The 26,281-nt window shown below is 41.4% G+C and overlaps 1 protein-coding gene across 1 annotated transcript in view; it reads left to right on the forward strand.

Moving 5' to 3' along the window:
* ADAM23 (ADAM metallopeptidase domain 23) overlaps window positions 1-26,281 on the forward strand; it is a 175,961-nt gene that overhangs the window by 129,783 nt on the left and 19,897 nt on the right. The window contains exons 17-24 of the mRNA XM_066577434.1: window positions 481-585; window positions 3,390-3,470; window positions 5,170-5,220; window positions 6,021-6,084; window positions 9,096-9,201; window positions 10,477-10,596; window positions 10,957-11,125; window positions 13,449-13,560. Coding sequence (XP_066433531.1) covers window positions 481-585; window positions 3,390-3,470; window positions 5,170-5,220; window positions 6,021-6,084; window positions 9,096-9,201; window positions 10,477-10,596; window positions 10,957-11,125; window positions 13,449-13,560 — 808 coding nt within the window. The remainder of the gene's footprint in view (window positions 1-480; window positions 586-3,389; window positions 3,471-5,169; window positions 5,221-6,020; window positions 6,085-9,095; window positions 9,202-10,476; window positions 10,597-10,956; window positions 11,126-13,448; window positions 13,561-26,281) is intronic.

Genomic DNA, 26,281 nt, shown 5'->3' on the forward strand with positions numbered 1-26,281 from the left:
AGGGGTTGGAGCAATGGTTTACACTCCGATCCTGGTGTGTCCGGGCGGCGCTGCCTGGAGTACCCCTGTAATAAATGCTGACATAATTTACATACTTTCACGTTTAATTTAGGTATGTCATATTTAAATCCTTTTGTTCATTTAGTAACCGCAGGCCTGAAGAATTGTGGAGAACTTGCAGTCCTGCAGCCAGGACAGTAGAAATAACCACCTTTTTATCATAGGCTAGCTAGACTGTCTGACCTTTTACATTAAAGTAATGAAGATGCATCAATGCTGTGTTATAACCTAAATACGGCATAAACGCCAGTCCAGTAATATAGTGCATGTTCATGGTCATATCTCTTCAGCTGGCTGTTGTTAATAAATAAATGAAATGCGGTTTTTAATGTGACCTGTTACTTGGATGGGTTTGATGAGCATCACCTTGCAGCCTAAATGTTTCTAATCTGGACTGTCCACCTTCTGCCTTTCTCATAGACAAAGCATTTTATCCAGGATTGTTTTGGAGACTGCTGCAAAAAATGCTCCCTATCTAATGGAGCACATTGTAGTGACGGGCCTTGCTGTAATACCTCCTGCTTGGTGAGTACAAACATCTTTCTTATCAGTTGTGGGTAAACACTATGACTGCTTTTAGAAGTCCTCACATTTTGTTAGGATTACTGCCGAAGCCAGAACTAGGTATGGTGTCCTAGGAGATAATGCCAATTCAGTTCTGTCACGAACCAGGCCTTCACAGCACTTGACATAGATGTGACCACAGGGGTTGACTTATTTCCATTCCCTTCAATCCTGCATTTATTGCAAGAAGGAGCATAAATCACACCCCAACATAGTTATATGCTCTCCAAAAAATACTTACTGCCACCGCTGACTGTTTTATTGGAAAGTAGGACAACCAACTAAACTTTGGTAACATACTGCGGTACGGGCACTCACTGTAATCCAGCAAAGTCACATTCCTATTGGGGGTCCATACCTTTTTTGTATAGAGCAAGGTGGGCTGAACTTAATAAAGTTTAACCCTTTCCAATCCAATTTGTATCCTGGTTTTCCTAGGGGGCTTACTCTTTTTCTGCCGTTCTACAACAGCGCCATATGTTAGCTAAAGCCAGTACTGCATGAGGTGACACATTGGATAGGCTCCGACAGCAGAGAGGCTGGCAATATACAGTAAGAGAACCCCGATGGACATCTTCCAACATCAGAACTATACAGCCTTAAATCATAATGTCTTCACAGGTCAGACAGTGGATTGGAAAAGGTTAAGACTTAATTACAAAAAGTATCAATGCTTATAAAAGTACAAAAACATAACATAGAAAAGGAACATACAGGACATGCAAAACAATAATAAAAAGTAGAATACCAGGCATTACTGATTAGACCAGTTAAGAAATATGGGCATTAGGAGACAAGTTCAGGACAGGGCCATTTCTGTAGCTGGTATAATGTCCTTGAGTTCTGACCAAGGGGGTTCTGCATCACTGAGTTTTTTAAGGCCTCCCTCAGCCACATGTTTTACCTCCCACTCTTGACATCAGAGGGAGGCAAGCTAGAAATTTCAATATGAATCTGCATTACAATTCAATATTTCTAGTGTGAAGAAAAGCCATTGTCTTCTGCCACATGAGTAAACAAGTCATTGTGTTTAGCATGGCAAACAATCACCCCTCCCCTCAAGTCTTTTAGTCTTTCAAAGGACCTAACAAAAGTCATTTAAACGAGGCGAAAAGCAAACAAACTAATGACCATTTTTATGCAGGTTGAAACTCAACGATAAGCGACAAGTGAACAAATGGTGCATGATGGCTTTGCATTTATACGTAACAATTATCTCGCAAATTACTCAGTTTGAACGCATTTTGAGCGATAATCGTTGCGTGTAAATGGGCCTTTACACCTACATATAGATAACAGGATCCACTATTCACAATATATGATGATCACTGTTTATTTACACCCCCTCCATGCACATTTCACAGAATATGCCTAGAACACTCTCCCATAGAAGTCAATGAGTCAGCTTCTGTTCATTGTTCTGTGGCACATGGGTTTTGCTGTAAAACACATCTCTAAATGTTTTTAACTACTGCAAAGGCAAGCTGGCCACCCTCCACGGTCATGTACAGACAATAAAATAAAAAATAATCCACTATCAGAAAATAAAGAAAGATTGGAAAATGGAAAATATAAAAACCACATACTGAAACAAGTAAAAAAATAAAGGTGACATGAGATAGAGATAATAACAACCACATTTTAGAATTACCCTAAGTGAGCAAGGATGTACTTCAAAGGGCCCATGCAACAATGTTCATTAGAACAAGGCCCATGTGCTAACTTGGGTGTCTAGATGAAAAAATACCATATATACAACCAAGGGTAGGCAAGTGCTGTTAGGGGGTCTAGATCAGTAAGAGAGCTCTTGGCTTGCATTGCTTACTACTTTAAAAGTTGCACTGTGCAGCCCTGCGATATGTACTGTATAGCTTTATTATTGTCAATCTCCGTGATTTATACAGTTTATTGACCTATTATTTATGTATTAGAAATACAGTATTTTATGGCTGTTATGTTTTCTCTATATAGTCCTGTTATGTATACATTATATAGCATTGCTTTTTAAATGCTTCATGACTTTTTATGGTCCTTCATAGCATTGTATGTTATTTTACGCATTGTCAGATTTAGATTATTCAGGTAATCAGCAGAAGGCAGAATTACCATTGAATTAAGGGCAAAGAAAAAGCAAGAAGGGTTGGTTGAATATGATTCTTGCCTTTCTTTATCTCTTATCACTGTGATTTGCAGTTTTGTAATAATGCATTTAAGGCCCGTTTAGACGGGACGAATGTCCGCAAACAATACCCGACACTTAACCCCGCACATACTAGCTCTCATGCTGCTGCACAGAAGCTAGTATCACTGGCTTACAGCGGGAAGGCTGCAGGAGATTTCTCTCCTCGCTCCCCCCCGCCCCTCTCCATTCACTTAATATTGCGTCCATTCAATACTGAACGGCTGCTATTTACACTGAACATTGAGTGATCAGCTCATTGTCTATCGTGTATGCAGCATAAATGATGGACGATGAGCTGAACGATCATCGTTCAGTGTAAACAGCAGCCGTTCAGTATTGAGCGGCCGCTATGTTAAGTCAATGGAGAGGGGAGCACGAGGAGAGAAATCTCTTGCAGCCTCCCCGCCCCGCTGCTGGCAGCTCCGTGAGTGAGCCAGCGATACTAGCTCCCATGCAACAGCACGGGAGCGAGTGTATGCCGGGACAAGTGTCAAGCATCGTTTGCCTGACAGTCGTCCCGTCTAAACCGGCCTTTAGATAAAGAACCTGTTTAAGATAACTCTATTCTATGATATCTTTCCAGTTCCTTCCTCGGGAGTATGACTGTCGTTATGCTGTTAATGAATGTGACATCACAGAGCACTGCACTGGAGACTCAGGCCAGGTAACCTAATATTAATCTTTTCTTACCACCTATGTAGCATTTAATAGTTTTCAACCCAATTGCTGCAGCTGATGGGTCAACAACACCAGCACTATCAGATATACTCATCTTAATTTGAACAAGGAGGAAGAAAAGTGGCAGAGCAGAAATGATAGGACCCGGAACTCCGACCTGAGTTCAGTAAGCAATAGAAGCTTGGAAAATAGCTGTTTTTAGGTGCTGCCAGTCTTAAATTGTGAAAGTGAACAGTGGAACAGAAACATATTAGGGGTCTGGTGTAACCTGGCAATCGCATCAAGAAAGGAAGAGTGCCATGGTGAAATGGAAACCAAATAGACTTTATTGGAATCTAGTTAGTAACGCCTTTCGGGGTAGAAACCTCTTCATCAGACAGCTGGATAAAATTATTAGGCAGGAAATCAATCATTCATGGTCCCTTAGTGTTTTTTTTAGATCATAGTCAAGGGTGACCAAAGGGATGTAGTGTGGCCAGGATGTTTGTTCTCTGCAGTCTGCAGAGAGCTTTTTGGTTTAAATGAGAAGAGTTATGTTTGGAGAAAGAACAACTCTGCATTACAGCATGAAAACCTCACACCATCTGTGAAACATGGTTGTGGCAGCATCATGGTTTGGGTCTGTTTTGCTGCATCTGGGCCAAGACGGCTTGTCATCATTGATAGAGCAAAGAATCCAGAATTATATCAGCAAATTCTAAAGGAAAAAGGTCAAGACATCTGTCTATGAGCTGACGCTTAAGAAAGTATGGGTCATGCAGCAAGACAACGACCCGAAGCCCGCAAGTCCTTCTACAAAAGAATGGTTAAAGAAGAATAAAGTTAAAGTTTTGGAATGAACAAGTGAAAGTCCTGTCCTTAACCCCATAGAATGTTGTGGAAGAACCTGAAGTGAGCAGTTCATGGCAGGAAAACCACCAACATAAGAGTTGAAGCTGTTTTATATGACGGAATGGGCTAAAATTCCTCCAAGTGGATGTGCAGGACTAATCAACAGTTACTGGAAACTATAGATGCAGTTATTGCTGCACAAGCTGGTCACACCAGATACTGAAAGCAAAGGTTCACATACTTTTGTTATTCACAGACGTGTGATATTGGATTATACTCCTCAAAAAAAACCAAAAAAACAGGTCTAACATTTTTGACTCATTTGTTTGATTTGGTTCTCTCTATCTACTTTTATTACTTGTGTGAAAATCTAATGTAGTTTTAGATCAAATACAAGCAGAAATATGGAAAATTTTGGAGGGTTCACAAACTTTCAATCCCCACTGTATGCTCTAATAAAACACTATGGAACCATCAATGACTGCTTTCCTGCCTAATAATTTTGCCCAGCCATCTGATGAAGAAGATTCTACCTCGAAAAGTGTTAATCGCTGGCTTACAATAAAGCCTATTCTGTTTTACCTTGGCACACTTCATGTCTTGATAACATGAGTGCCAGGTTGTGCCAGTACCCTGATATTCTTCTGTTCCATTGTTCACTTATGTTAAACTGACATAGGGCTGTTTTTGTCACATGCCAGATTATCATGATTTCTGAACATTAAGTTGTCAGACCCCGTATAGAAAAGAAGAAGCAATAGATAACTACTGGAGCTGGATACTTCTACAATTTCTTTAGCCTATTAATGTATCACATACTGCATGTTCAAGTATACCATGTTGTGTATTCGTAGTGTCCTCTTAATCTTCGTAAACAAGATGGATATGCCTGTGATTCAAATCAGGTAACTTTTTTGTTTGTTTTCACAAAAACCTGTAATTATGTTACTTAAACTATACTGTACATTGTCTTCTCTCTTATAATCCCCAGATCAACCAACATTTTCATAATTTTCCTTGACTGATAACTTCCACACACAGTGTTTGGCAGCATTTTCAATATTGTCTTTTGCTGCCTTGGTTTAGTTAGTTAGTTTTTTTTGTTTTTTTTTAGGGGAGCACTAAAACACTTTTGCAGCAGACTAGTCTGAACTCCCAGGTTATGTGATTCTGGCATTCCCAGCACTTTACCATGACCTACGATGAAAGATCTTGTGCCTCTGTCTAAAAACACACTATTAACAAATCAATAACATAAATACAGGAAACCACTTGAACAGCCCCGCTTGTCTTCTGCATCCCCCGCTCGGAGCGCAAAGTGATCGCTCAACATTTGAGTGATCACCTTGCGCTTAAAGCAGACAACGATTATCGCTCAAAAGACATCTTTTGAGCGACAATCATTTTATCTAAGCCAGGCTTAAGAGGTTAATATTATAACACAAAATTCTTATCTTGGGTGATAGCTTTACTCTATAGGTTAATTGAAGTTGATCTTTAAGTATTCCCACTATCACTATATACAAGATGCTTCCATTTACTTTTGGATTTCCTTGTGAGGCTCATGAATATTTTTAACTCCTTAGTTAACAGACTTTCTGACTATTCTTCAAGACTTCCATAATATCGCATGAGCTTCTTTCTGTGAAATATATGGATAATATAAGTGTAGCTAAACAATTCACTTTTTTAATTACCATTTTAGGGCCGCTGTTACAATGGTGAATGCAAAACAAGAGACAATCAGTGCAAACACATTTGGGGACAAAGTAAGTTGAAATAAATATTCTACTCCGCTTTGCATCTGTGATTTTATTTTGGTTATACTGTTAGGGACGATTAGACTAAGGCCGCTTCCACACGGGTGATGGTGTTACCGCTACTATGTACACACGATTTTGTACATAGGTAGCCGTCAACCTGGAGCTGTCATGGAGGCAGCGGTGAGTGAACCCCGGTCATGTGATTGCCGTTATCCAATGGATAAAGGCAATCACATAAAAGTGTTAATAAAGTTAAAGATTTAGCTCCCCTCATGGATCCGATCCATGAGGGGAGCTGAAAGTACTCATTTCCGTCCTCCACGATGTCCCACAACCTTCTGGTCCTTCCAGGACCTGGCGCCGTCTTCTGCGCATCAGCTGCAGAGATAAATGTCAGGCAAGTGTACAGAAGGGCTCACGCCTCGGGAGATTTAAAATCTCTCTGCTGCGGGCTAGCATGTGTAGCTGAGAGCAGAGAAATATCATCGGGGACTGCTGTATGCAGTTCCCGGTCACATGATCGCCAATATCTAATGGCTAAAGTAAAAAAAAAAAAAACCTGGAAAAAAAAGTTTGTTTCATCTCCCCTCACGGATCATATCCATGAGGGGAGATGAAATGATGTACCTAAAGCCCCACGGATTTATCCATGGACCTTACTTTGGCTTCTGCGCTTGTTGCCAAAATAGCAGATGCATGCGCAAAAGCCATGGATTGCCAGGATAATTTAAAATCTCCCTGCTCCTGGAGATTTCACGGGGGCTGCAGTACATGGTCCCTGGTCATGTGATCACTGCTATCCAATGGATAATGGCGATCACGTAACAGTAAAAAAAAATTAAAATTTCACCTCCCGTCACAGATCCGATCCGTGAGGGGAAGTGAAATTACTTACCTGAGGCCTCTGTTTCTGAACACAGGACAAACAGGGCTATCCATTTTGGGGTGCAAATCCTGAATTTCATGTGCAGTAAAGAAAAACAAACCTCTCTTTAAAAGGACATATTTGCAAAAATATGAAATCTTATTTTTGTTTCTCCTTTAAATTGCATTAACTCCTGAAAAGAAATTCTGGGGTCAAAATACTCATGACCCCCCTCAGTGAATATATTAAGGGGTGTCGTTTTTAAAATGGGGTCATTTCCTTCATTCTGATACCTATGAGCCCTTGCAATCTTGGCTTAGTGTAGGAAAACAAAGTGTTCCTCAAAATGTTAATAATCAATGTTAAATTTGTACGTCTCCTAAATGGTTAAAAAAAACTAAAGTTTTTCCAATGTGCTTCCAGAATAATAGGATGTGTAGACAGCCACACACTTACAAACTACAATTGTTTTGGAAAGCACCACAACACTGCACGCTCCATGCACGATCCCGACCACGGATCCATATCACAAGTTAATCCATCTACAGTATAGAAGCAGCAACTGGGTGCAATAATTACATCCTCCTGTCCAGACAATGCTCCTTTATTGTAATCCACATAAAGAAACAACATTTTGGCTGGTGCAACCAGCCTTTTCAAGAATAAAGTAGACAGGTGGAAATATATATCTTATCAAAAATTTGTACAGTATGTTTGCACATATTTAAGATATTGCAGTTGAAAAGGTGAAAAAAGACAATTTTTTTCAACATTTTCCCAATTTTGTCGCTTTTATTAAATATACACAAATTCTATTGGTCTATTTTTACCACCTACGGTAAATGAAGTACAATATGTGGCAAAAAAACAATGTCAGAATCACTTGGATATGCAAAACCTTTATGGAGTTATTCTATGTTAAAGTGACACATGTCAGACACCTGACACATTTCCAAATTGTGGCTTGGTTACTAAGGCGTTAAAAAAAGGAGAAACTAACATTTTGACATAAATATTCAGACCCTTTGGTTTGAGACTTGAAATTTAGCTCTGGGGCCTTCTATTTCTCTTGATCATCTATGAGATGTTTCTACTCCTTGATTGGAGTCTTTCTGTAGTAAATTCAGATGAGTGGACATAATTGTTAAAATATGCATCCTGTCTACATAAGGTCTCACATCTTACAATGCATAACAGAGCTAAAACCAAGCTATGAGGAGGAAGAACTGCCTTACTCCAGCCACCACTGCCCTGGGAAACCATAACCTCACATAGGCATTAGCAGTATCCCACACAGCTGATACCGTCTCAGAGTTACCATTTGTCTGAATTAAACATTCGAAGTTGGATGAAATGTATATTGATGTACTTTCTTCCTTTTATTCCTGAACATCTGTAATCCCTACTATTAAATTGGACATGCTTTCATTAACTTGACAGCTACAGTTAAATGAAAGAAAGAAACAGAAGAGTTAACTTTGTGCTACAAAATAAACTTTGAGAAGTTGAATAGTGGTATACTTGTAATCATGCAGATTTAACTCAATTCTCATGGGATTGGCTGGAGGCGGTGTACATTCATTTGGTTATGGAAAAAGCATTAAATGTAGAGAAAATACAAGAGCTAAATAGAGTTTTAGAAGAGTGATGTTCTAGTAAATGGTTGGCTAATTTGGTAAAAACAAAACAGAAAAAGTATCCATTATTCAGGTATGAAATAGGAGGGCATTAAGAGATAACACAACTATTCTGGATTAGGTTTTGCAAATTCTTGAACACCTCCAGGACATCTTATACTAATTTGAAAGTTTTAGGCATTTGGACACTTTTGACTTTCCCTTGTTTCCTTAGGATAGGTCATCAATAGTACAAATCTGGAATACTCCTTTAAGTGTGCCTTAATTAGGGTTTCTTCTTGTATTACCAGGTTCTAGTCATGTGAGTGGTTCCTGATAAATTGACAGTATCATTTGTGCAACACCAATTACAGCAAAAGATTGGCCAATTGGTATTAGGCATAGGACACTGGGAGGGAACTTTTTCCTTACGTTATAGTTTAAATCACCGATTTTAGAACTATTACTGTATGTAAAACTTGTATTGGCAGAGTGTCATTTCTAGGTGTCTAATTTATCTTTCTTCACAACTACAGAAGCTGCTGGCTCAGATAAGCATTGCTATGAGAAGTTGAATACAGAAGGCACTGAGAAAGGAAATTGTGGGAAAGATGGAGATAGTTGGATTCAGTGCAGCAAACAGTAAGTTAAAGGAACTAATTGTGTAAGATACAAATACTAAATTGTATCTAGTTAATACAGTAAATGAATGTTGAAAAAACATGTTATCTGTGGACATTATTGTATCATTCCAATTTTTTTTTGAGACCGGCAGGATGATGGATAGGCGGAATAGACAGCCTTCTGGGGACTCTCAGCAGCAGAACTGCGCAATGTTTGGATTAAAGGGATTGCCCTGTTGTAAACTGTTGTTGGCTTATACTCAGTGCCTGTTGCCTAGGATCCCTAACAATCATCTGTTCACCAAGGTGGTCCACTTGTGTACTGAGCTGATATCTGCAGAAAGGAAGCAGGCAGCTCCATTCTTACTGCAGTGGCCAGGCTTTGTATTGCAGGCCAAGTCTCCATTCAAAATGAATAGGAACTTTGCCTGAAATACCCAGCTTAACCACTACAGTAAGAACGGAGCTGTTTGCTTTCTGCAGAATTCATCTCAGTGCACAAGCACACTGGCTCCAGAAAACAATTGATCGGCAGGGGCCCCCGGGCAACAGACCCCTGCCAATCTGCTACTGCTGACCTATCCTGAAGATAGGCCATCAATAGATCAGTAGTTTACAACTGGACAACCTCTTTAAAAAAAAAACACACACTAAGAAAGGTGAAGAATAATGATGAGGGATGGAGCCATTAGAGGAGCTGCAAGAGTCCTTAGTCTTTACTACAGATATGTTGTCGGGTGGGAAGCTGATCCTGTATTGAGAATTACTCGTATGTTGAAAGGATAGGGCTGGAAGGAAATGGTGTGTATATTTAAATAATAATCTTAAAGGAATCCGGTCACCAGTTTCATACTACTCCAACCATGCCACGTTTCAGAATAAAATATACATACCATCAATGTACATACCTGCCTGTGGTTCAGGCTGCCTCAATCTGTAAAATGTGTATTGGGGAAGGGAGGCACAATGGTTGGTAATTAAACGAATGCATGTCTATCCAGTAGCTATCATGCTGAACTCTAGGGATCGAGGTCGAGGTGCTTTCTAAAACCCTAGCCTTGGAGATCAAAATTCTCGTTTTGCACCTGATCTGCGCTTTTAATTTTCTACCAACACATGTTTAATTCTATCAAGTTTATAGAATGAATTGTTCTCCCCACAACTGTCTTCTGGGCTACTAACTTCTAAATGTCCCCTTATTACTACATCAACAACGAATAGTTCAGTACAATAGGTCAAATGGTATTCCCTCTATTACGTATATTAATGTATGAAATGATTTTCTGTTTTACAGTGATGTATTCTGCGGTTTCTTACTCTGTGCAAATGTATCAAAGATTCCCCGCATTGGTAAATTATCTGGCGACATACCTCCAACATATATCAATTACCAAGGGAGAGTGATGGATTGCAGGTAGGCTCCCATACGTCACCCACTGGGATTCTTTTGGCAACTTCCATTGTCATTGTTTACCTGCTAGTTTCTAAAGTAGTAATTTGTAGTTAGACTTGCATTATATTATAAAGATAATGATATATATATATAAAGAGATACATTTGTCCAAACATATTATTTATCTTGGTTTAACATTAGCCTTCAGCATTATCCCAAGTTAGTTAATCAAATAGAATAAGTGTGATCATGAAGTTTACATTGTGTTTTTTCCACTATTGGTTTGTATGTATTTAGGGAACAATGTCAGGACTGTATTTCTATGGAAGCATTTTTGAAAAAGAAGATAAATAATGTTTGTAACCATTCTGTATTATACAGTGGTGCTCATATACTTTTGGATGATGAGACTGACATGGGATATGTGGAGGATGGAACACCATGTGGCCCATCAATGATGTGCTTAGACAGGAAGTGCCTACCTATTGCATCACTGAACATTAGCAGTTGTCCAATGGGTTCCAATGGGAAAGTCTGCTCTGGGCATGGGGTAAGACTAATATAATAATACAGTTTGTTAACAGGGATGATTATTATTTTATAGACTGAGGGCTCTTTCACACTGGCATCAGGTTAACACTCCAATAGCCGCACTAAAACAGGGCTTTACATCGCGTAAGTGAAGAATAGCCGTGACCAAGTCACAGCTATTGTTAGTGATGATACCTAGCTGGCTGTGGCATCTTGCAGTGCACTTACACTGCAGCCCTGAAATCCCTCTGGCGCCAGAACAATGAAGGGAGTCCCTTCATTGTTCTGGCAACTGCGGGGATTCCCTTCAGTGTTCTAGTGTTCAGCACTGCTAAACTCCCTTCCCCCCCATTTGCCAGCCTGCTCCATAGACTCACAAAGCAGACTATGGAGCTGCCGGCGATGTGCCATCAAAAAATTGTGCCTATGTACTATCTTTTGGTATGCAATTTTATAGGCGCGTCAAAAAAATTGTTTGTCTGAAAGAACCCCTGGGTTCCTTTTTAGATGCGATTTTTCGACGCACTTAGGCTTAATGTCCACGAGCAGAATGAAATTGTGGAATCCGCAGTTCAAGCTTCCTATAGACAATCATGGGTGCCCTCAGCTGAATTTATGCATACAGATTTGATTTGCAGACCTTTTGGTCTGGAAAACAAATCGCAGCATGCTCCACTTTAGTGCAGATCCCGCACGGTCGGCTTCCAATGAAGTCAATGGAAGCCATCTGATTTGTGGCCCGCCTGCAGCTGACACTGGAGATGGGCCACGGATTCGAGGGAAAGCAGGAGTTTTAAAAAAATAAACTCCACTGTACATGTGCGGCGGTGCACCGGCCGACATGCCTGCCCACATCCACGGTGGAAAAGATAGAAGACCTGCACAGCCATGCAGATGATCCCCGGATGGATAAGGGATATCCTCTTGCCGCTGGCAGGGTGGGATCTTGCTGCGTGCTCTCGCCCGCAGAATCCGATCCGCCCTTGGATACGAGGCATTACTCTGTGTCAAAACAACGCCCGTGTGAAAGAGCCCTAAGTCCGCAGTCCTGCCATTCAAGCTTCGCAAAGTATCTTGAAAGTGTTGCTATAAACACCTGTCTGCGCTGCTGAACCACCATGTGCCGTGGTTAAATAGTTTTGCTTTCATAAACACATGTTTTTGGGCTCCAGATCTCTACTCCCTTCCCATTTCTGGAAGAAGAAGTAGCTATCTTAAGGCTACCTTCACACAGACAGTGAACGCTGCAGGATTACTGCTAGCAGAAGCACTGCAGCCATTCTGCAGCTTTAACAGTACAATGCAAGTGAATGAGATTGTACTAATCTCCTTCACCCGTTGTGGATTTTTCCTGCTGTGGAAAAACATGACATTTGAAAGACGCTGTGGTTTACAAATCTGCTGCATGTCTATTTATGTTGCTGAAAGTGCACATATCTGCAGCAGATTTTCTCATAGAGATTAACCCTTTGCAATCCAATTTTGGATTCAGGGTTTCCTAGGGGTTTTTCTCTTTCCGACATTATACAATGGCGCCATCTGCTGGCTAGAGGTGACATGCTGGAGAGGCCCCCGACAACAGAGCGGCCAGTCATATACAGTAAGAATACCCTGCCAGACATCTTCCAACATTGGAAGCTTAACAGCCTTCAATCAGAATGTCTTCAGACGTCAGACAGTGGATTGGAAAGGGTTAAAGAATAGCATAAAAACTGCACCATAATCCACAAATAAAGTATTGTTGCGTTTTTTTGCAGCTTTTCCTTTGGAAAAACACTCTGAATCAGTTTAAGGACTTAAACAGATGGATGAAATCAATGAGTTCGCTTCATCACATTTTGCGGGCATGAATCTCACGCACGCAAAAACGTGTGCAAACACGTTCGTCTGCTTAAGCCCGAATACTGAGAGAAACTTCTATCTGTTTTAACAGCTTTGGACCAGAAAGCAAATCTAGTTACCTGAATAGAGCAGAGATCTATCAGTATTATAGTGCTTTCACACCTGCGCTGGGGATTCTGTTTTCCTGCTCCGTTCGAGGGAATTCCCATGGCTGAATGGTTCTGTCCGTGGACAGAACTGAACAGCGCCGGGCGGACATTATGGCATCTTCTTCTGTACAGCCCAGGAACATGCAGCCATTTTTTAAAGCTGTGTTAAGTTTCTGTAGTGTAGAGAAAACCTTGGAAATATACATTTGCAGAACCAGAGTGAAAACGTAATGGCCCTGTAATCATAAATGACCCTAGTAGATCCATTTAACTGATGGTATGTTTGATATTTCTTTCTTTTTGTTTATCTGTGTGACCATCATTGCCTTAACACTATGATTTTCTTTTTAGGTTTGCAGCAATGAAGCCACATGTATATGCAGTTCCACATGGGCCGGAACTGATTGCAGTATATATGACCCAAAGAAAGAGCCTACTGTTAGAAAAGACGAAGGACCGAAGGGTTTGTGTCATTTTGTTGTTACGTTAATGAATAAGTCTGCCTACTAAACTTTGTATAGGGAATTTGTTTCCTTTAGAAACTTTGTCACATTTAATTTGGTTTGGTTGCTCTTCTTCTAATCCTGTTTATTGTAAAATGTCAGGATTGAGTATATTACTGGATACAAACTGGTTCTTTAGACTCAACAGCCAGAACGACAGCTGGACACAGTAAAGGAAGATACAACTATTAAGACATTTTCTAGTTTAAGGACTTACTATAACCCATTGGAAGTATGTGGACTACAGATGAGACTTGGATAGAGGCATGATGAAGATTCTCTGAATGTTGTCATTTGTAAAGTATATTGTAGTACATGTCTGTGTGCAAGTATACTCCGTAAAGGTGTAACAGTCTGTTGTGTAGTAATGGTAGCATGGAGGAACAAACAGTAAAGACATACAACTAAGGCTTTACCAGGAGGGTAGTAAAATGAAAGTAGATATGATTATTGAAACTTTTGGGACAAAAAAAGAAACTTGAAGATCTAGATGAGATAAAAGATGCGAGTGTTGCTTAGTGTCAGGGATCCGGGAAATTCTAATTGACATCAAAGAGTATATAGGAAGCCAGTTACTATACATTGCATGTAGTTCAACACTGAAAGGTTCGTTCAGGCTGCTTTAGAGTGGCATGTAATTACATAAACTGCACAGTAATGTCTTTATACCCACGTCTGTTCTGTAGGTACAAGGAAGAGTATTTTACGGCTGGTTGATAGTAAATGACTTTGCATAATAAAATATTCTGTAAATGTTGTATTATGAAGTAGTGTACAGTACCTGCTGTCCATACTGTAGTACTACAGATCACATTATTTGATCTGCCTCCTTTCTGACACTGCAAACAATGTGGCACTGAGATTCTCCAAATATTTTTATTTAAATTCACCATTATAGTAGTATGCTAGATTTGTTGGATAAGAACGTATACATTGTATAGAATGTATGCAGCATACATTCTCAACATTGTTGGATGATATAGATTGAGAATCTAGGATGTTGATTTTACAGAAAAGACTTAGGCCTCATGTCCACGGGGAAAATCAGGCCCGCTACGGATTCTCCATGGAGAATCCGTAGCGGGTCCCTCCTGCCCCGCGGACATGAGAGCTGAAAATAAGAATTACTCACCTCTCTGCGAGCTCCGGATCTTCCCTTCTTCGCAGCCTGATCTTCTCTCCGTTGCGGACGGATCTTCTTTCTTCGGCCCGGCGGATGTGCTCGGCACATCCACCGGCCCGAAGAAAGAAGATCCGGCCGCGAAGAAGGGAAGACCCGTACCGTCTGGAGCAGGTGAGTTAAATTCTGGTGCGGGTCTCCCGCGGATCCAGACGGCTTCCATAGGCTTCAACAGAAGCCTGCGGGAGACCCGCACCAAAATGGAGCATTTCCGGATTTTTTCCTGCACATGGGACCCGCGCCCGCAGGGAAAAATGACATCCGCAGGTATTTAACTACCTGCGGGTGTCTAATGCATCCCTATGGGCCGCGGATCCGCGTGCAGGAAAAACGCTGCAGATTTTAATTCATAATTTGCCCGTGGACATGAGGCCTTAAAGAGGACCTGTAGTCTATCCTGACATGTCTGTTTTAGTAAATAAATGTATAAATAATTTGACAGCTGGGTGTTATCAGTTGAAACTATCAAATCTTTGCTGACAATATCAGTTTGTAAAAACACAAAAGGGGAATGGTAACACTTAGTTGTTAATATACGACTCGTATTTGTAAATTTCTATGAGGAATAACAGAGAAACAGGAAAACACATTCTAAGAAAGGCCCCCTGCACATGGGCGGAAATTCCACGCCAGGATTTCCCGCAGAATTTCCGCCCGTGCCCGTCTGCATTACAAAACGCAATCCTATGCAGATGGCCGCGATTTGTCCACGTGAAAATACACGCGGAAAGCAAATTGCGGCATGTTCTATTTCTGTGCGGGTCTCGCAGAGGCCTGCACAGAAATGTCAGTGGTGACGGGCTGGCTCTGTTCTGTGCATGCAGCCGGCACATCACAGAGCTGGAGCCGCGGGAGCAGGTGAGAGCTGCAGGGACGCGGGTTGGATCCCACTGCAAGAATTCTCACAGAGGATCAGACGATTGTTATATTACGGGAAATACACATATTTCTTAAATTAGACATGTCAGGAAAGCAGACAGGACCTCTTAACACCAGTGATTTCAGAAGCCCATTTATTTAATTACATGTTCTTCACAGTTGGCATGACTTTGGGCTATAGTGCCATAAATTAAGACCATTGCTGATTAATCTGTGCCTTGATCTGTGACTTGGCATGAATGACTTTCAAAGTATTGCTACACATATACTGACAAAAGTCCAACATAACAGATTAACCTTTCCATCGATATCTGCCTTAGCCCTCATGCACACGGGCGTCCCGCTCCAGATTCGGCATCAATAAGGGAAGCTAGCATGCTATGGAAATACGATACTCGTGGAAAAATGATATTTCCACTCATGGATGACAAATCGCAGCATGCTCCATTTTACTGCGGTTCCTGCACAGACAACTTCCATTGAAATCAATGCAAGCTGTCCAATCCACGTCCTGTCCGCAGTTGACATTGCGGACGGACCGCAGATTCTCTGGGAAATAAGGAGTTTAGGAAAAAAACAAACTGTACTGCGCATGTCCGCCGGTACTGCATCCGCAGTACAGAAAAGAGACATAGAAAAGTATGCAAGATCGCCAGGCACGGGTGGATTCTGTGCTGGATTCCCCATGCGGAATCTGTGCGTGTCCGTGGACATGAAGCCTTAATGCGACCCTTTGCTGCCCGGTACAAACTTTGATCAGCGACAAGAGGGTGGAATTCTATTACTTAGTGCCCTCATTTCTCCTTATTCTGTCACTGATCTGTCTCTTCCCGGGGCCTCTCTTTATTCTTCTAAGATGGCCTTGGTTGTTTCTGTCATTACTCTATGCACAGTGTGCATCAGTAGTCAGACCCTGCATGCTGTTTTTGGATTGGTCAGCACTGCTTATGTGAGCAGTGCTGTCCAATCAGAGCAGTGTGTAATGCCTTAGAATACAGATACACCACTGGTCAGGGGCGTAACTAAAAGGGATGCAGGGGATGCGGTTGCACCCGTCCCAGAAGCCTTTGGGGGCCCATAAGGCCTCTCTTCTCCATATAAGGAGCCCAGTACTATAAATAAAGCATTACAATTGGGGGCCCTATTATAGGTTTTACATTGGGGCCCAGGAGCTTCAAGTTACGCCTCTGCCACTAGTGCTCAGTGTGCATCAAGTAGTCTAAGAATCATTGAGGCCATCTTGAAAGAATGAATTGGGGCGTCAGAAACTGGAGCTGTCATACTTATAGTTATCAGTAAAAGGGGCTTACAGTTATCAGAATATGGTCTAAACTTTTGGGCCACCTAAAATCTTTGCAGTATGGCTGGCTTTAATCATTTCTAAGTTGATTGCACAGGAAACATGATTGCTTGACTTGCTTGCGATGGGGACTAGAGCACAGAGCATGGAGAGGGGAATAGTAAATAGCTATTAATTGCTGCTCTATCCCTTCTTGTGGCACTCTCCTCTGCCTTTAACAGCAGAAATATTTCTGCTTTAGATATTTTTGCTATTAAAGGGGTTTGTGAGTTTGAAAAGAAATGTCCAGAGCGCAGATAAGTGTGAAAAACAAGGGAAAAAAACATCACTCGCTTTTTAAATGTCCTGCTGGCAAGGTCCCCACTGCTCAAGTCTCAGAAACTCCTTCAGTGGTCATGTGCATTCATTGCTCATGTGAATGGCTGCAGCAATCATGTCACGTGACCTTGGAGACATGTGAAATACATGTATATTGGATGTGTGTGGGGTTTGTCTGGAGCGAGCTTAGCATCTTGTGTTGGCTGTCACAGCAATTAACTATTTAGATGCTGCTGTTATGACACCAGCATCTAAATGGCCCACTAGAGCCATTTGAATTTGGTATCGCCGTAATCGTACTGAGCCATAGACTAAAGTTAACATGTCTTTTTTTGCAGTATGTATGCCGCAAAAGCAACTTTTTTTTTTCCATTTCACCACACTTAGAAATTTGTAAAAGCTTTTCAGTACGTAATATGGTACATTAATAGTGCCACTGCAAAATACATACTTGTTGTCACATCCACCCAGGACATGCTGGATCCGTAACCTGCAGATCTCACACAGAAGCACACCAAACAGTATCAAACAATACAAACAACCGCAATACAGAAAACACTGTCCCAAAATAACATTGGGAAGGGACCTGCCTAAATGCAGGTAACATGCCCTGAGAAGGACGAACCTGGCCACGTACCCCGGCCATTAGCTGACCCTACGTTTGACAAAAGAAGACCAACAAACAATATGAAAAGATAAACTACTATACTTAGCTTTGGAAGAAACAGGTTAACTGGACCTGCCAGCTCCCAGCACTGACTTCACCCAAAGCCGGGGAGAAACTGAGATTAATCAGTTTAGAGCTGAACACAAGACCAGGCTAAACAGACTAAACAAATACCCACAGGTACGGCCAAGCATGTCTCACCTAACACCACTCTTACCAGGCCAGAAGACAGAAAAACACACAAATCCTGCACCAGACTACCGTTTTCCCGAGCAAATGAGCTGGCGACATCATCACCAGCTCTCACTCATTTCAGCCGCCTGTTTGGACTACACGATTTTCATTGAGAATCGTGAGGTTCTCGTTCACTTACTGTTCGGTGTTTCTATGTGAAGCACTGAACGATCAGTGTTTAAACTGCCCGACGAGTGAACGAGCCGACGCTGATTTTTATGCCAGCTGAAATTGAACAACAAGTTCTCAATCATTGTTCAGTCATTGCCTGCATTTAAACTGAATGATTATCATTCAGGTTTACTTGTTTAAACGATTTTCTGAACTATAAGGGTTCAGTGTAAACTCAGCTTAAGGCATGTTTTTTTTCTTTGTTTTACACACTTGTCTGCCCTCTGCCCATTTTTTCTTTACTCTTAAAACCTCTTGAACTCCTCCTTGTATACCAGGTTCAGAGGGAGTAAATAGCTAAATAAAAGCTCAATCTCTATAGCATGAACTGATAGTTTGATAATAATGCTGGAAGGATAGTGTACTCTTCAATGACTGCACACATTAGACATATGTCTGACCTGTGAAGACATTATGATTTAAGGCTGTACAGCTCCGATGTTGGAAGACGTCCATCGGGATTCTCTTACTGTATATTGCCAGCCTCTCTGCTGTCGGAGCCTATCCAACGTGTCGCCTCCTGCAGTACTGGCTTTAGCCAGCATATAGCGCCGTTGTATAATGGCAGAAAAAGAGTAAGCCCCCCTAGGAAAACCAGAATACAAATTGGATAGGAAAGGGTTAATGAACAGGATACTTACTTTTTACATAGAAAAGCAGAAGATAGTGTTGACTGCTCAGTTGCTACCAAAATAATCTATCCAACTTGTGAGGAGAGATTTGTGCTTAATTTGAACTAAATGTGCCCATACATATTAGACTAATATGATAAGTTGATAAAAATGGACAATTTCAACCAAGACGATCATTTGTCGGGTGAAATTTAACAATGAATGATTGTCAGCCAACAGATGACAAAAAATCATCATCTAGAAAGAAGTTAGCTATGTTTGAAATTTTCACGTGATAGTCGGACAAAAGGTCTTTCATCCACAACCATCTTTGTTTGAAAGAATGTTCTCGGAAAGATATTTCATCCATCACCTAGTCTAGTGTATTAGAAAACATGTAAAATCATGGTCAGAGCCAGGCAAAGGAGTAACCCCGGAATCCGGAGGTGAGGCACGGGCCTAGGATGAAGCCAGGCCTTCAGTGTGACCAGAAGTTTCTGGTCCACATAGGTGGGTGGAGGTCATAGTAGGCCATTGTGGCCGAGATCAGGTCACACCAGATCGGACTGTAATTTTGCGGCAAACTGTGCCCATGACAAAGTGGGTGTCCACAAGCGCTAACTATATGAAGTATACTACTGAGAAGCCATAGAGATGCTCAGTAATTTTTAATATATGGGTTAAACAAACAAGTGAAGGAAACCGTTCCTTCTTGTGGATTCATATAAATTTTGTATATAGTACACCCCAGTTGTCATGTTCCTGCTGGGTGAGAAGAGAAAAGCATCTTTACTAGTCCTGCTTTGCAGGAGCTTGGCATTTATGTACCTCCTTATGCCCGCTTCTGGGCTGGATGTCTAATGGCAGAGACTGCTTATATTGTCCATATGTGAACCAATGTGGTGCAGGAAATGGAGTGAGGAGAAAGCATCTTCTGTTTTGGAATCCAACTTGCTTCTAACAAAAGTTATCAACCTGAGCTGAATCAGGAGCCAATTGCCCAAAGGGCTGCGCCTAAGCTGCTCCGGGGAGTATCCTTAGCTCTGGATAATTCAGCATAGCTGCCTAAACTAACTCCTCCCTATTCCCTCCCAGAGACAGAGAGTCATTCCCCCCTCCCCTCATTCCCTCCCCCACTTGAAGACACAGGGTTACCTATATCACAATATACAATAAATCTGGAAAGCCTTCAGACGCTTTCACTTTTTTTTCATTTTGTTATGTTGTGGCCCTGTGCAAATGAAAAACATATTTCAAGTTTTTCCACATCATTCTACACTCAATACCCATAATGACAAAGTAAGAACAGAATGTTAGAAAGCTTTGTACATTTTTAAATAAATAAAAACTAACATTTTGCATTGACATAAGAATTCCGACCTTGTACTCAGAACTTTGTTGAAGCACCTTTGGCAGTGATCACAGCTTCCAGTCTTGTTAGTATGATGCCACAAGGTTTGCACAACTAGATTTGGAGATATTTTGCCACTTTTCTCTGTACATCATTTTAAGCTTTGTCAGGTTGGATGGGGGCCAACTGTGGACAGTCATTTTAAGGTCTTTTGAGAGATGTTTGATTGGGTTGAAGTCAGGGTTCTGGCTGGGCCACTGAAGGACATTCGCAGAGTTGTCCCTAGCCAGTCCTGTGTTGTCTTGGCTGGGTGCTTAGGGTCATTGTCCTGTTAGAAGGTGAACCTTCTGCACAGTCTGAGGTTCCTTGCACTCTGGATCAGGTTTTTATTAAACATATCTTTGTACTTTGCTCCATTCAGCTTTCCATCAACCCTGACCAGTCTCCCTGTCCCAGCCACTGAAAAACACTCCCACAGCATAATACTGCCCCTACCATACTTCATTGTAGGGATGGTATTGGGCAGGTGATGAGTAGTGTCTGGTTTCCTCCAGACATAATACTTAGAATTGAGACCACAAAGTTCAATCTTGGTTTCATCAGACCAGAGAATCTTGTTTCTCACAGTCTGAGAGTCCTTTAGGTGCTTTTTGGCAATGTCCAGACATTCTTTTATGTGTTTTCTTTTTTGAGGAGAGGCTTCTTTTGGTGGAGTGCTGCAATGACGTTGACCTTCTTGAGGTTTCTGCCATCTGTACACAGGATCTTTGGAGGTCATCCAAAATGACTATTGGGTTCTTGTTCGCCTTTTTTGACAAGGCCCTTCTTCCCTGATTCCTTAGTTTGGTGGGTCCGCCCGAGGAAGAGTCCTAGCTGTTCCAAACTACTTCCATTTAAGAATTATGGAGGCTGCTGTGCTCTTGGGAACTTTTAGTGCAGCAGAAATGCTTTTGTATTCACACAACCCTGTCTCTGATCTCTACAGGTAGTTCTGTCCTCCTCATGCCTTGGTTTTGGCTCTGATACGCATTGTGAGCTGTGAAACCTTATACAGACAAAGGTGTGTCTTTTAAAATGAGGTCCAATCAACTGAATTTACCACTGGTGGACTCCAGTCAAGGTGTAGAAACATCTCAAAGATGATCAAAAGAAATGGAAGCCCCCAGAGCTAAATTTCTTAAATGCACAAAGCAACAACATAACAAAATGCAAAAAAAGTGAATGTCTAAAGATTTTCCAGGCTTGCTTTACTTATAAACAGCACCCCCGCTACACATGTATAGCAGATTGAAGGGCTATGACAACCATTATGAACTAAGATGTGTTTGACTGCATCTGTGACCTATTTCTGTCTATTGTTTATGATCACTTTAAATGATACTTCTCATCAATTTTAGTCCTCTTAAACCCTCTACACTGGTAAACAATTATAAGGTTATTCTGTTAGACTTGCTGGGCAAAACATATCTTAAAGATGCAGCATGTAAATTACTGCTGAGCAGCCCAATGGGTGGGCTGGACTATCTCTGGTGGGCTAGCTAGAACATCTCTGCAAGCCTGCGTATCTCCCCTAATGTTGCCCCTCTCTGCTATTGTGACATGGAGACATCCTCCACATCATCAGTCATCAGTGTGATCAAACTCTCATGCATGCACTGGGACTGGCAGATGCTCAGTTGAGTCTACTGAATCTGCGTACAAGAGAGAGAAGTGAACTGCGAATGCGCCAGAGTTTGATCTCTGTGTTGAAGACTTCTCCACATCAAAGTAGCGAATAAAGGTGACATTAGGGAAGGTACACAGTCCTGCAGAGACAGTCCAGCCAGCCCATCAGAGACAGTCTGGCCTGCCCATCAGACCGCTCAGTGGTAATTTACATGTGGCATGGGGCACTTAAATACCTTTGCTTTTAAAGTATGTTTTGCCCAGGAAATCTAACAGATTAACTTACTACAGACAAGAGGTTTGTCTGTAGTCTGTTATTACAGGTCTGCTATAGGAGCTATAGGTACAAAATGTTAGGACATTTTAACAAAGGCTGTGTGTAAAGTTACTTCATTTGCAGACAACCAGCTATGAAGTATAGTGTGGCAAGGGGAGGCCCAAAGACCCCCCTAGCTTAAAGGCCCAGTTGCAATTGTGACAGCTGCAACCCCTATAGCTATGCTACTGGCCCTCCTCAAGTTACTGATGGCTACTACATGCAGATACGTAGCAGCCATCAGTCATTGGTAAGGGCGTTGGAGGGTGGTGAGGAAGCACTTTCTTCATGATTGTAGCAGACTCATAACTAGGACTCTGCTGCATGGTTCGGTAGATGCTGTATGGCAGACAGCACAACAATTTTTGTTTGTTTGAGCTAATAGTACTGCGGACTTGTCCCCATATTATGCTGCCTTTAAATTTGGCAGCATATTCAGGTAACAGATCAACTTTAAAAGGCCTGAACAGTAGAAATTCGTTCCCTGGTGTTGCTATCAATGTTTATCAGCATATGAAATAATATCATTTCTACTTTTATTAAGACAGTGAAATATATAGAAAAAGCCCATGCAGCAGATAGAAACCCAAGACAGTGACATCAGATATTTTAGCCTTTAGAATTGAAATACTGGAACAAAGGCATCCATTACTTACCATTCCATAGTGACTGCAAAATAAAACTTTGCTGCTTTTATTTTATGCTTCATGTTTATGGCCTAGAGTAAGTCCACATCCCAGTATCCATGTAGCCTGTGTCCTACTAACTGGGTCCTAGCTCTAGCCTTAAGGCCCATTTAGACACAACGATTATTGCTCTATATTAGCTCAAAAGCCGTCTTTTGAGCGATAATCGTTGTGTCTAAATGTGCCCATCTTTCACTGTTCGGCCAAACGCCTTTTTTCAGTTCTGCTTGAAAACCATTGTTCAGCAGAACAGCTGATAAGCAGGACTGCACACTGTGTTCTGCCCTTGCAGAGCTGATCACAGCTGATAACATTGTTACAGCTGTTCTTAGTTCTCAGCCCCAGCAGCAGAACAACTGATAAGCAAGACTACAAGCTGTGTCTGATGTCCATGGTAGTGAATTCTCCACGGGGAGCCTGTGGCTGAACAATGGAGCTAATTACAGAGCTCAGACCTCCTGTTGAGTTCTGCAGCAGCTCCCAGAAGCTCATCTGCTTGCAAATGAAGCTAATAAATTACTAATCTCAATTAGTGCCTATTACTACTTTATGCTTATTCATTGGCTGCATTATATACACCATACCATTTGTGCACAGTGCCAAATATTCCCCTGGTGACAACATTTGGAAAAGTTTTTTTTTTTCCTTCAAGAAATCTAAACTCCATTCCCCACTGAGTATACACACCAGCTTTTATTAAGTTCTGACCCAGAGTATTTTTGCTAGATACTTCTGAACACCTCGAGAATAATCATGATCACTCTGTATACTTGAAAGGAACTTCAAATGGGGAGGAAGGGAAATGAACTCAGTCCAAGCCCAGTTTTAGAGTCCACATTATGCATGTTATTAAGTGCTCGTCTCGCATTTTATACTCTTTTATTGCAACTCATCAAATATTTTCGTAACCGATAATTTATTCTGTCTTAATGTTTCTTTTATAAAGTATAATTTTTTACAGAGGACGTGTTATTTTTTCTTTAAAAAAATTGAAATAGTTAATTTCCAAATTTGGTTCATATCGACCTTATCCACATAGTGCAGATTTTATGCAGTTTTTTGGGTTTTTTGCTAAAACTAGGACTGAATACAAAAACGTTTTTCTTTTATACATTTTTATGTTTAAAATTCCTAGTTTGGGTTAAAAATGTAAACAAAAACAGCACTATGTGATTAAGGCCTAAAAGATTGTACAACTTTCCATATTTACAAGTAACTGATTAACGTGAACCGATGTTTTAGTAAGACCCTAGGTAGGGTTCTGTGTTCATAAATGTAGGATTCAGAGTTGTTTTTATATTCATGAAAGAGTGACTAATTGCTTGAAAATAATCTACCTTTTCCCTTTCAAACAGTGAGCATGGCCACTAACAGACTTATAGGTGCAGTGGCAGGGACCATTCTGGCTCTGGGGGTGATATTTGGAGGAACAGGGTGGGGAATAGAGTAAGCATTTTTTCCAAGTTTCATGTCTGGTGCCTAGTGTGTGAGGTAAAAGTATACCGTGTGTCTGAGCCTTATGTGTACTTGTCCCATTGGCTTTGTGTCATGTGGTGATGACCGTACCAGTCATGTGATTTGACCGTGTCCATGTCATGTGATTTGCTCATGCAGTGTTGACCCTCTCCTGTCTGGGACAATGTGGGGCATAATATCAATTCTTATCTCTGTTCCCAAAGCTAATCAGAACAGGATGTGTCTAATTTTTTGTTGTCAAATATTGTCTATGATAGGGACTATGGCATTTCCTACATTTTTCTATGGTAAAAAGCTGCCTTTAAAGTAGTATGACTATATCCTCATGTAATGCTGCTAACTGGGCCTTTAGTGTCATAATATAAGAAAAATACTGTTAGTAATGCATACTGTACTTCTTACCAACAAGTCACATGAATGCCCAGGTGAACAATTGGCAAATTACCTATTCACCCTGGTACTAAGTAGTCTACACATGTCTGGTGACTTCACATTGCCGACACTTCTAAGACTACCCTAGAACTTTTTTGGTTTTCCCTGCTACAGTTCATACGGAGCATATTTGATTACTATGTAATCTTTCAAATTATGTAAAATTCTGAGATAATTTACCCTTGTCCTCTTTGATGGACACCAGAACAACACCAGAAGTTGTGTTGTCTCATCATTGGGATAGACTGTTAATGCAAAAGATTGCTGGAGGTCTGGCCTCCGGTGCCCCTGCCAATTAGCAGAGGATATGCAGAGCACCATGGTGTATTAAGTGTATATCCAGTAACAGCAACCTTATATACAATTATAGCCATGCTCGGTCCATTCAAGTAAATGTGGATGAACTTCAGAACCAGGCACATTCACCCTTGATTGTATAGCATAATGCTTGGATAAACAATATAGGGGCTGTTGGCAGTCGCCAGTCCCGATGGGTCAGACTCCTCCTCATCATGCATTGATGACCTCTCCTAAGGAATCTCTAGACAAGTAATAATTTTTATCCCATTTATCCCAAAGAGGCCTAACTCTCAGACAACCCCTATGATCTTTGCTTACACGGTATTTTTCATTTTATCTCCTCCTTTACATTTATTTCTTCAGTCTTTGTTTAGATACATCATGAACCAAATAATGTAATTACTGCTATGTTTCTGCAGTTTGCAACACTTCAATCCTTGAACACTTGATTCATGCAACTTTGTTGATACTGTCTATGACAGAACTCAATATTTGGCGGCAGCTTCTATGTACTATCAGTGCCATTCAACATTTAAACCTTTCCTGTGCACTTCTATTGTTCCATTGAGATAAGTAGCACCAATGTTTCTGGGAAATACTCCTATACCACTTCCCATTGAAATAATATTCTGGGTGCAGAGGAGTAAGGCCTCATGTCCACGGGGAAAATCGGGCCCGCTACGGATTCTACATGTAGAATCTGCAGCGGGTCCCTCCTGCCCCGCGGACATGAGCGCTGAAAAGGAGAATAAATGACAATAAACTCACCTCCCATCCGCTCTGTTTCTTCTCTTCGCGGCGGCGTCATCTTCTCTCGTCGCGGCCGGATCTTCATTCTTCGGCTCGGCGGATGTGCATGATGACGTCGGTGACGTGCCCCGCGCATGCGCCGGGCGGAAGCAAAATGATCCGGCCGCGACTGAGAGAAGATGGCGCGGCGCCGAAGAGAAGAACCGGAGCGTGTAAGTAAAATATGATTTTTGTGTCCCGCGGATCCGGACGGCTTCCATAGGCTTCAATAGAAGCCCGCGGGAGCCGTCCCCGTGGGAGACCCGCATGAAAATGGAGCATGGTCCAGATTTTTTCATGCTCCAT

Source organism: Eleutherodactylus coqui, chromosome 8 (assembly GCF_035609145.1).
Source record: "Eleutherodactylus coqui strain aEleCoq1 chromosome 8, aEleCoq1.hap1, whole genome shotgun sequence".
Classification (NCBI taxonomy): Eukaryota; Metazoa; Chordata; class Amphibia; order Anura; family Eleutherodactylidae; genus Eleutherodactylus; species Eleutherodactylus coqui.